Source organism: Meles meles, chromosome 3, assembly GCF_922984935.1.
Source record: "Meles meles chromosome 3, mMelMel3.1 paternal haplotype, whole genome shotgun sequence".
Taxonomy (NCBI): Eukaryota; Metazoa; Chordata; class Mammalia; order Carnivora; family Mustelidae; genus Meles; species Meles meles.
The window spans coordinates 64,529,469-64,541,939 of NC_060068.1; the positions used below are offsets into that span (position 1 = coordinate 64,529,469).

Below are 12,471 nucleotides of genomic sequence, written 5' to 3' on the forward strand. Positions count from 1 at the left end.
AGTATGTCAAAGCCCTTCCCCCTTGCAGGTGCAGTAGAAAAAGCCCAGATGTTAGAGTCAGACAAGCTTGGTTGCCATTTGAACTGCATCTCCTGTGAGCTGTGTATCATGAGCAACTTACTTGACAGCTCTGATTTTCTTTATCATCATAAGGAGCTTGGGAGGTGTGAAGGGATAATATGAAGTTTGCAGATTACTTAGTAAACAGTTGTCCCCTTCCTTTCACGCCTTCCTCTGAGACCTCCATCCTTTCCTCAAGTTCTAAAATTGCAACTTCTCAGCTAGAGAGAATATGGGACCAAGGATGAAATGAAAGCCCAATCTGAGGGGCGCCTGGGTGGCTCAGTGGTTTAAGCCGCTGCCTTCGGCTCAGGTCATGATCTCAGGGTCCTGGGATCGAGTCCCGCATCGGGCTCTCTGCTCGGCAGGGAGCCTGCTTCCCTCTCTCTCTCTCTGACTGCCTCTCTGCCTACTTGTGCTCTCTCTCTGTCAAAAAAAAAAAAAAAAAAGAAAGCCCAATCTGAGACTCACTTTTCCTTAAGCCCGTCAGACTGGCCTGAGATTTGAGCAGCCTATGTAAGTCTAAAACTAGTGAAGTCAGTCAAGATCATGGATCATCTTTTAATAGTTGCCTGGATGATACTAAGGAAATGTCAGATTAATCTCTATCATTTATAATATGAATTAAATTTACATATGCAGTATGCAATAGAGGTTTTTAAATACTGGAACAGAGTTACCATATTAAGATCAGCAGATACAATAATAATGATTACTATTATTATTACTTAGGTATAATAATTATTATTAATGTTTACAGTCACTTTAAAATTTAAGGAAAATTTTGGGAAAAAACACTTAACTTTTATTTTCCCATGTGATAAGCTTTATTTGATTTTGATTCCTTTAAATACTTCCTGTTGTTTAAATGAGCTAATCTCTTGCTTCTCAGCAAATATTGTGACTAACATGAATCAATCTCTCTCTTTAACAGGGACAAGTGATCCATACGTGAAGTTTAAAATTGGAGGAAAAGAAGTTTTTAGAAGTAAAATAATACACAAGAACCTCAATCCTGTGTGGGAGGAGAAATCCTGCATTTTTGTTGAACATCTGAGGGAACCTTTGTATATCAAGGTGAGCCAGTTATGTTTTTCTCTAATTCAATGACCTAAGATGCCCTGTTTAGTGGTTTTCTATCATGTCTCCCTGTCTCATGAGATTTTTCACCAGAGATAAATTCTGTTGTGCACAACTCTCGTTGGTGGATGGTGTGACAGAGAGGAGACCAAGGGGAGGGGAAGCTCGGGAGCATTTCTCTTCGGCACAGTTCTATTGCTGGTCATTTCGGAGGATTATGAAGTCTGTCTTCTCCTGTTTGGTACAGTTAATTGACTTAGTGCTCTCTAAAACAAGTCTCCGTGAAATACGCTGTTCAAGAATTCTGTCAGGATTTCTGCCATTACTGGTTGCAAAAAATAATGTTTTCCTTGGAAAATGAGAAGGCTACGGGTAAAAGGGGGGGGTTGATTTCCTGTCTCTATTATATTACAAAAAATGAAGGGAGAAAAAGTCTTTCTTCTCACTTGATGTAGTTTAAAAAAGAAAAAGAAGAAAAGAACTTAAGGAGATCATTGCAACTGTAAATCCTTGTTTTATTTCCCGATCTAAATTCTCTTTAACTCATATCTCTAGATACTTTTTTCTGTATCTAATTCATATCTCCACAGATACTCTTTGTGGCTCCTATTGTCTGACGGTTCATTCAGTGCCTAAACTTTTTTCTACTTTTACCATAATAACCACACGCCGCCTCCTTTTTTCTGTATTGTCACAACTGGCACAGGAACAAAAATCTCTTATCATTAAGCAATCTCTACCCATCCTCCTTCCCCTCCACGCTTCCTTTATAGTTCCTCCAGATGTTTCTCTTTTCCACAGAAAGAAAAAGTAATAATCAAAATTTTATTAAAATCATAGCAGAACTGGCTGGTCCAAAGGTAGTGAGTTGTCTCAATTGATTGTTCATAGTTACAGAATGAACTCCTTATTCCACTTTTCCCCCTTCTCACTACTGCACTTGACTGGTCTTAAAAAAAAAAATCATACCAAAACAGTATAAGATTGATGAAAAGAGAATTTCCTAGGTACAGAGTTGATACGTTTCTAGAAGTCATTATAGGGAAATAGATCTGTATTTGCATAAAAATAGTCTCAAGAGGACATTGGCTAAAGAAAATCAATTAAATAGAATCCATGAACTATCTTCTATTTATTTTTTTTAAAGATTTTATTTATTTATTTGACAGATAGAGATCACAAGTAGGCAGAGAGGCAGGCAGAGAGAGAGAGAGGAGGAAGCAGGCTACCCGCCGAGCAGAGAGCCCGATGTGGGGCTCGATCCCAGGACCCTGGGATCATGACCTGAGCCGAAGGCAGAGCCTTTAACCCACTGAGCCACCCAGGCGCCCCCATGAACTATCTTTTAATATGTAATGTATGATGGCATAAGAATTATGAATGTGGGAATATTCAAGCCAACCCTCCTCCCACCAAGGGGGAGATCTTCTGGGTTGGAGATTTTTTTCCCCTGCTCCCCACTTTCAGAGAGAAAGAAACATGTGCATGAGAAAAAAGAAAATAACTTCATAATGAAGAACTGAGATAGAAGATGAAAAAGGAATTGGGGGGAAAAAAAAAAGACAAGTGTGACGTAAAGGAAATTTTATTTCCAGGGAGGTTTGGAAGAGATGAGTTAGAGCTACAGCCATGGGGACGATGGACAGGAGGGGAAAGAAAGCAGGTGTTAGGGACACCTGGGTGGCTCAGTGGGTTAAGCCTCTGCCTTCGGCTAAGGTGATGATCTCAGGGTCCTGGGATCGAGCCCCGCATCGGGCTCTCTGCTCAGCAGGGAGCCTGCTTCCTCCTCTCTCTCTCTGCCTACTTGTGATCTCTGTCTGTCAAATAAATAAATAAAATCTTTAAAAAAAAAAAAAGGAAAGAAAGAAAGCAGATGGTAGTAAGGATTGCACTGGACCATTGGCATCTTATTTAAGGTTACATAAGAGAAAAATCATGGAATGAAAAGGATTTATTTTTAGTTACTTTTCCTGTGGATCTCTCTCTTTTCTGGGATATTACTCTATCAAAGAACCAGGTCTTTGAAAAGTCTTTCTCCAATCTCTGAAAGGGTTAAAAAATGAACTTCCTAGACTCTTGTGCTAAAGAATGATTATTCATCTCCGTGGAAACCTAAATGTCAAAATGCATCTGCTAGAAGGAATATCTTAGTAGGCTCAAAAATAAGCAAAAATCTGACCTACACAGAAAAATGGTGGCAAAAACTTTTGTCATGGTCTGAGAGAGCAAGAATGTGTATGTGCCTATCTTCCCACTGTCACAGAGATGGTGAGACTGCATGCTGGCCAAAGGCCTTGGCTACCGCTGCACTGTACACTAAGAAGCTAGGTAAGAGACCCCAAATGTTTTGGTGTTTTTTTTGTTTGTTTACCACTTGGAGTTTTCAAAGTATGACATCATATAGCCACAACCTAGCTTCTACCAGGCAGAAAAAAACAGTGAACTGTAAAATATTTGTCACTTTTGTACATGTCTACATAAGAAAAATGATTAAGTTGGAATCACACTGGCTTTCCAAATACTACACATACAAACATTAAAATGACGATATTTTAATGCACTACTTTGTGCTTTTGAATATGCTTTCCTATTTTTCCTTTCGATTTTCATTTTTCTGTGAAATGCATAGGGCTTCTTTTGAGAAACATCTCTAAGTTTTTGCTTCTTTTTTCCGTTTGTTATGTTATCTACTTTTTGCCTAATTTTGTACACACAGAGACCTAAACAAAATACATGGGCAGGAATACTTTGAGTTACTAGAATTTCATGAACATTGCATTATTTTTGTTGTCCCTACACAGCCTTGTGTGATTGACTGACTTGATTTGGATATGATAGCAACATCCTCCATGCTGGGAGATTAATCTTGCCTGAAAGATCTCTTAGGGACGAACTGATTCTATAGTGACAGATGATATGAAAATGCATCCATGTATTGGATGGTTAAAAAATATTGTCTACAACCCTCCCGTCTACAGTTAAAGGAAAAAGAATTCCATATGTACCCTGTAATCTGATTTCTATCAATGTAAGGATTATCAAGGGAAACAAAAGTCAGTTCTGAGCCAAGGTTATGAAATTGCATTAAAGTTGCAGTGCTTTTACCAATTCTAGGAAAAAAACAGACTTTTCTTGGAATTGTCATTTTAAAAAACTAGACACAAAATAAATAATAACATACTTTCCAATTGGTTGGTGTTCATATAGATTTTAATTTTAATGAGAATATTCCTTCAACTCCAAATGATTTTATAGTAAGGGCAGGTGAAAGCAAGTTTATAGGCATGGACTTGAAATATATTTATAAGGTAGTAGTACAGGCTGGGGGTTTAAATGCAGTGCTATTTTTTTTTTTAAAGATTTTATTTATTTGACAGAGAGAGAAAGTCCACAAGCAAGAAGAGGGGCAGAGTCAAAGGGAGAGGCAGGCTCCCCGCTGAGCAGGGAGCCTGACGTGGGGCTCAACTCTAGGACCCTGGAATCATGACCCGAGCTGAAAGCAAATGCTTAACCAACTTAGCCACCCTAAATACAATGCTATTAACAGAGGTGAGAGTCACTGAGCATCCTGCCATAGGGATGCTCCTGCACACATTCGGCATCCATTTCAGTTAATTGACTTAAATTCTCGATTTTCATCTCACTGACACTATTTGCCAAGCTCTACAGTGAACACCCAGAGTTACAGTAGAATAGAGAAAAGTAATAGAAAAGTAATAGAATAGCCTAATCATAGGCTAGAAATCTGGGTATTAGACTGGAGTCTTTTCTAAATAACAGAAAATTTTTGATAATTAGGAAGGTGATTCTCTTTGGGGTCAGATTACTGTTTCTGTTCTTTTACCAAAATTGACAGTTCCTTCAGTAACTCATATCCATCCAAGCTTAAGATTTGAAATCAAGAAGTCCTTGCAGTGCCAGGGTGGCTCAGTTGGTTAAGCATACGACTTTTGATCTTAGCTCAGCTCATGATCTCATGGTGGTGAGATCATCTTGTGTGGCTCTGTGCTCAGCAGGATGTCTGCTTGAAGATTCTCTCCCTCTCCACTACCCCTGCCCCCATGCTCACACATGCGCTTTCTCTTCTCAAAAAAAAAAAAAAAAAGTCCCTAAACATGGTTCAAGGTAAAGACCATATTACCATCTTATGCAAAATTATTTCTCCCTAGGTTTTAAGGTCTCTAAAAGAATGTCATAGACCCAGGGTGCCTGGGTGGCTCAGTGAGTTAATAAGCCTCTGCCTTCAGTTCAGGTCATGATCTCAGGGTCCTGGGATCAAGCCCCACATCAGATTCTCTGCTCAGCAGGGAGCCTGCTTCCCCCATCTCTCTGCCTTCTGCTCTGCCTACTTGTGATCTCTCTCTCTCTCTGTCAAATAAATAAATAAATAATCTTAAAAAAAAAAAAAAAAAAAAAGAATGTCATATACCAATGATCATCAACCCTGGCTGTGTATCAGAGTTACCATAAAAGGATTTTTGTTTTGTTTTGTTTCTGTTCGTGTGGACTTTTTTGTTTTTTTGCTTTGTTTTGTTTTTTAAGAATCTAGGTGTTCAAGTATCTTTCCTAAAGACTTTGATCCAGAACCTCGGAGGTAGAGTCCCATCTTTTGTATTTTTGAAACACAATAGGTTATTCTGATGCACTGCTTGGGTAGGGAGCCACTTTTCTAGACTTTTAAATAGGAACAACAAAGTAATTGGAATGAAAATGTTTCCAGCCCTGAACTGAACAGCATCCAAACTAAATTATTCCAAAATTAGATGCTTATATTATCTTAGACATTTTGTCTTATGTGGTTCAATGATACTTTGTAAACACATGAATCAAGAATCTCAACTATTTTAGACAACAACAACAAAAAAGTCAACAGCGAAACAAAACAAGGAAATAAACATGTGCAACCATACTTGCTTTTGGCTTTAGGCAAAGAACATATGAAGCTACTGAATCTTGGGAAGATGGGATCTGTGGTCACATCTTCATTGTAATAATAGTAACTACCATTTCTTGAGCACCGTGCTGGGTGCCAGGCCTACTTTATCTCATGTAAGCCTCACAATACCTGATAAGTAACTATCCTCATCCCCATTTTATAGGTGACTGAGACTTAGAGAGACTCAGGGTTTCCTATGTCCACCCAGCAATTATGCCACATAACGTCTTTATTCCGCTAAAGTTGACTAATTGCTGTGGCCACGGTTAGATTTTATTTTCTTTGTTTTACAATGTCAATACTGTAATTCACAGTTTAATTATTCTTGTATAGTGAAATGATTATTTTGAAGCTTCCTGGACATGAAAATGAGTTATGGATATATTTGAGTAGAATTTTACATCTTGGGTTACACTATGTGATTTAGATCCTTTTCCATATCCTTTTTTTTTTTTTTAAAAAAAAAGATTTTATTTATTTATTTGACAGAGAGAGAGATCACAAGTAGGCAGAGAGGCAGGCAGAGAGAGAGAAGGAAGCAGGCTCCCCACTGAGCAGAGATCCCAATGTGGGCTCAATCCCAGGACCCTGAGACCATGACCTGAGCCGAAGGCAGAGGCTTTAACCCACTGAGCCACCCAGGTGCCCCTTTTCCACACCCTATTCCCACTATGCCTCTTTATTCGAATGCTACTCTCTCTGATTGTCCTCCTAAACATCTTCTGTAAATAGCACTTCCCATCACTCCCATACCCTTAGATATTTTCCTCCATAACACTTACTACTACCTAACGTGCAATTGTTTATTGTCTATATCCCCCCATTTGTAAGCCCCAAGAAATCAGAGACTTTGTCCCATTCACCGCCATATTTTCAGTGCCTGGAATACTATTTGGCACATTTTAGATGCCAACCAAATATTTCTCAAGTAACTGAATGAATAAATTTATGAATCTTTCGAGCTGGCAGTTGAAAACTTTGCTGAAGTCTTAAGCACCTGTGGGCATTTCAGTCATCCAAGCTAACAAAGTCCCATTTGTGGGAGATGAGTTTTCTGCTACTTATATCCCAAAAACATCTTAGCTGGTGTACTTCCTGATGCAATTTTTCTGGGAAGACGATTGAATCAAGATGTTAAATAAATTCATTGATTAGAATGAAGCATGTGTTGTTTTTTTTTTTTTAAAGATTTTATTTATTTATTTGACAGAGAGATCACAAGTAGGCAGAGAGGCAGGCAGAGAGAGAGAGAGAGAGAGCGGGAAGCAGACTCCCCGCTGAGCAGAGAACCCCATGTGGGACTCGATCCCAGGACCCTGAGATCATGACCTGAGCCGAAGGCAGCGGCTTAACCCACTGAGCCACCCAGGTGCCCCAAAGCATGTGTTGTTCTAAACTTACATGAGGATGAAGAGAGTTGTTAACTGAGCCCGAGCAACTTTTATCTAATGTTACCTAAGGATTCCTCTTCTCCCAGGGGAGGTTCCATGAAAGCAAGGATCCCTTCTAAACTGTTTAGGTGTGAATTCACAGGCAGTGGGTGGCTAAGTCATATTTGTTAAATTTCAGTTACGTTCTGTTCTGAACAAAACATCCCACACAATAGAATCTAAATCTGACCTCTTCTAAGTCCTGAGTTTTGGAGGGGAGTAACATAAACTTTTCAAGCTTTGGATTCCTCATCTGAAAAATGGACACGATACCCTGTTCACTGAGTTGTGTAAGATAAATTTTTAAATCTCCATAACGGGGGCACCTGGGTGGCTCAGTTGATTAAGTTTCTACCTTCAGCTCAGGTCATGATCCTAGGGTCCTGGGATGGAGTCCCACATCAGTGGGGGGGGGGGGTCCTTGCTCTGCGGGGAGCCTGCTTCTCCATCTGCCTGCCGCTCTCCCTGCTTGTGTTCTCACTCTCTCTCTGACTAGTAAGTAAATAAAATCTTGAAAAAAATTTATGCAACGTGTTTAACAAATAGCGGTGCCTAACAGGATAGCAAATATTGAATAAATATTAATCAGTGTTAATTGTGTGTGTTCTTATTGCAGTGGGAGTACGTTTCCCAATTTTATCTCTTCTCTGTGCTCTGTATTTCTGAAACTCCTCCTCCAGCGATGCTCCTTCTGACAAGTAGTTTATGGAGCTTAGAACCAAGTAGCATAGCTAATAACTTCATTAATGAATGGATTCTGATGGTCCCATTCTTTCCCATATATATGCCCTTGCTAAGTAATAAGAGAACTTAAGTAAGCACCTAGCATTATTGCTGTGGGAAAGACTTTCACCATGAGAGTAAAGAGAGTTCGAATATCCCATCACTCGGCGGCTGGGCTGTCTTCTAGTCAAGTCACTGGATTCTCAGCTCTCCACTTCACATGTCTGGATGTAGCCCAGATGGTCTCGTTGATTATCAATCACTAGGGTCCCCAAGATTTTAAGCTTTGGGTGATATGGTTGGAAGAGGTTGTGTAAGAAAAATTTATTTAATCGTTAGTGTAATTTTTTTTTGTTGTAAAATACCCTTCTGCAGCCACTTGCAAATACTGACGTGTCCTTTGCCTGAGATGTTGTAATATACTCACGTGATATGCCACTGAGCTGATGACTAGAGCTCAGAAGTGCAATTGATCAAGGAGAATATTTATTACAGGAGCACTGTGCTGTCTATAACAAATGTACTCCTGAAAGGTTGTGTGTAAATCAAATGACTGTAAACTGAATAATTTAGAAGGCATTAGGGGAACTTATCACTTAAATAAATCCCCTTGGGGCTCTTCCAATTTAAGAATCCTTTTGTAATGCAAAGTGTTTATCTTTCTGTTTATATATCAATTTTTTTACATAGTAAGTTTGCTTAACTCAAACTCTACTTATTCTAGAGAGAAAAAAAAAAACAATCATTCAGGGCTCTGTACGTACGTACTGTTCCCTCTCCTTCAAACTTTCTAACTGTTGAGGCCAGTCGTGCTGATTTGGGTTCAGGAGTGCTGGGCTATGGATTCCAAAGACTTTCTATGTGAAAAGGTCAGGAAGCACAGCCCCCAACTTTATGTCTTTCCTCCACCTTAAAAGTTTTCCCTGCTTTCTACTGTAATTTTTTTCTTTTCACACTCTGTTCTCTATAACCCTTACCACAATTTGTAATTGCGTATCACCTGTGCCCTTCCTTATTTAGCGTCTGTCTCCCTCACTAAACTGTAAGCCTTGACGGTGTCAGCTTTGCTCACCACTGCTGACACAGTGCCAAGCATATTGTCTTGTACATTATTATACCTGATCAATATTGGCAGAAGGGATGACTGAGTAAAGAAAATTAATCAATGGTTGTAAGTTAACCAACTCTCATTTACTTAGCATTTTTTGCACATGGCCCTAACTGACCTTGCCCTCAGCCGTATTCTCCAGCCTTCTTTCCCTCTCCATCTTTCTCAGTGGGCTTCAACCACACTGGCTTCTGGAGAACCCTTGAGTATGCTAATCGACTGCTCTTTCTTCTGCCTGGGAGTGATCTTCCCAAACTGGCTTCATCCTTCTCATTATTCCGGTATCTTAGTGCATACTTCCTCCAAAAGGCTTTCCTGGACTTCCAGTCTAAAATAGCAGCTCCCAACACACCACCTTAGACACGTGTGTCCACAGCACTCCTCACTGACCTATATGTATCTTTTTGGGTTTTATTGAACCATCTCAGCTCCTAAATGCAGGTCCCAAGAGATCAGGGGCACTGCTTTCTTATTCACCCTATTCATCATAGGATGAATAAGAAACATGAAAGGCATAGAGAAGATACTGGATAAAAAGTTTTGTAGGAAGGAGGAAGTAGCATTCTCTCTTTTCCTTTCTGTTTGTTGTTGGTAGTTACATTAATATTATTTCCTAGCCTTGCTTGTGATGATAAAAACTTAATTTGACTTCACCTTAGTATAGCTTTACAAACTGCGTTAGTAACAACACCTCAATTTGTACTTATTTGTATATTTAAAACAGCAGTTTCCTATAATATCAGAGAATTTATCTTCAGTGACCTGAAAAATACAGAGATTAGAATTATATTCTCATCACCAGTAACCCACTAGAGAAGACATATTTGTTGACTTTCATACCAACTTAGTTTTCCTTTCAGTAATGCTAATAATATGGGGGAAATATTCTAAGCCTATATTCCTCAGATTTTTGATGATTTACTAAATTTATTTGATTTTGTTTTTCATCTTCCTTAAAGTTCTATTTGATATGAAACAGCAATTTTAAGTACAAAGTTAAAGGTAGTTTCCTTTGAATGTTTTGCAAGACCCTAACATTTCAAACAAAGTGATTTTTAAAAATATTAAAAAGTTTCATTGGTTTTGGTGACATAAACAACCAGTATTTTATAATCAAGATATTTTCATTTAAAGCTTATATAGAATTATTTCTAATAATTGCCTTGTCACTTTGGCTTCTTAGGTATTTGACTATGATTTTGGACTACAGGATGACTTTATGGGCTCGGCGTTTCTGGATCTTACACAACTGGAGTTGAACAGGTAACTTTTGAACCATTATAATATTGCTACATGTTGGTGTGAAGCTGGACCTGTGTAATAGAAAATGTCAGCAGATCAGTTGTCTAGTCACTGTTCTCTCATTGGTTGTTGTGAGACTTCATGCTAGCCAGTCTTTTTCAAGTTCCTCTTTCTTATCTATCCAGTGGAAATAGTAGCATCTTCCTTGATTCTCTCATTCAACAACCATTATTCAGGAGAAAAATTCTTGGACACCTGCTTTGTCTCCCAACAATAAAGATAAAAGACACATCCCTTACTTTTCACACAGCTGGTATGGTTGTAGTGGGACATAAAACAGATTATCCATGTTAATCAGAATTATTAATTTAAGAATCAGGCCACTGTATAAGAAATAAAACGTGTCCCTTGCTTCAAAACCAGCCACTCCCTTATCACCTGAACCCATGTACGCTCTAATTTTGCTATCACTGGTAATCCTAGGTTATCTAAGAGTGCCTCAAACATGGAGGAAGATTAGTTGTATCTTCTCAGATTAGCTCATCATTGCTTGACTATTTGTAAAGTTATATAATTATTACTAATATTAGTCATTCCTCATACCTAATTATGGACTTATGTTTTTGTTTTTGGGTTTTAAGATTTTATTTATTTATTTGACAGACAGAGATCACAAGTAGGCAGAGAGGCAGGCAGAGAGAGAAGAGGAAGCAGGCTCCCTGCTGAGCAGAGAGCCCGATGCGGGGCTCGATCCCAGGACCCTGAGATCTTCACCCTAGCCGAAGGCAGAGGCTTTAACCCACTGAGCCACCCAGGTGCCCCGACATACATAATTCTAAAGCTTTCTAAGTATGCACTAACTCTGGATCCACTAACAATGGATTTCCTTGTGTTTCTAAACCTAAAAATTGTTTAGACATAGGTTTAAACAGCCAAAATATATAGAAGCATTTTAAACAATGGAGTCTGTTAAAAATATTAAAAAAAAATTAAATTATGTCTATGATGTATATTAGGCGAGTTATATTTTATCCTTTCCTTTTTTCCCCACTCATCCATTCACTCTAAATCATGTAGTGGTCTGTAAATGACCCTCACATACTTGTTAGTGGCTTTGCTTTCTGTGTGTTTAGAGATCCTAAAAAAAAAAAAAAAAAAAAAAAGACTCGTGGATTTCTCAGTACTGTTATAGTTTCCCTGCCTTCTAGAACCCCAGGCAGGACTGATACATCTGCAGTGAACCCAAGTATTTCCATTTGGTCCACAATTGATGGGATAAATTAGTGATTTAATGATATTTCAATAGCAACAAAAGTTACACCAGAAAAGTAAAGAAAACAAAATTGGCTTTCTTCTTAATAATAATAAATTGTCTATCATATGATCTCCCTGATATGAGGAAGTTGAGAGGCAACGTGGGGGGCTTGGGGGGTAGAAAAAGAATAAATGAAACAAGGTGGGATCGAGAGGGAGACAAATCATAAGAGACTCTTAATGTCACAAAACAAAACAAACTGAGGGTTGCCAGGGGGAGGGGTTAGGGAGAGGGTGGTAGGGTTATGGACATTGGAGAAGGTATGTGCTATGGTGAGTGCTGTGAAGTGTGTAAACCTGGCAATTCACAGACCTGTACCTCTGGAGCTAATAATCCATTATATATTAATTTTTTAATGCAAAATATTAATAATAATAAATTGTCAATATAAAATATATTTTTGGCTTGTGACTGCTCACAATCTTAATATTTTATATCACAGGCCCACAGATGTGACCCTAACATTGAAAGATCCCCATTATCCTGACCATTACCTTGGAATCATTTTGCTCTCCGTCATCCTTACCCCTAAAGAAGGAGAACACAGGGATGTGGTAAGTTGCCCCACAGACTTGAG

General features: G+C 38.7%; 1 protein-coding gene across 10 annotated transcripts in view; it reads left to right on the forward strand.

The window, feature by feature from the left end:
* Nucleotides 1-12,471, forward strand: part of MCTP1 (multiple C2 and transmembrane domain containing 1) — a 535,159-nt gene that overhangs the window by 283,955 nt on the left and 238,733 nt on the right. For all 10 annotated transcript variants that reach the window (XM_046000381.1, XM_046000382.1, XM_046000383.1 and 7 more), the window contains exons 3-5: nt 995-1,137; nt 10,521-10,600; nt 12,337-12,448. In XM_046000381.1, coding sequence (XP_045856337.1) covers nt 995-1,137; nt 10,521-10,600; nt 12,337-12,448 — 335 coding nt within the window. The remainder of the gene's footprint in view (nt 1-994; nt 1,138-10,520; nt 10,601-12,336; nt 12,449-12,471) is intronic.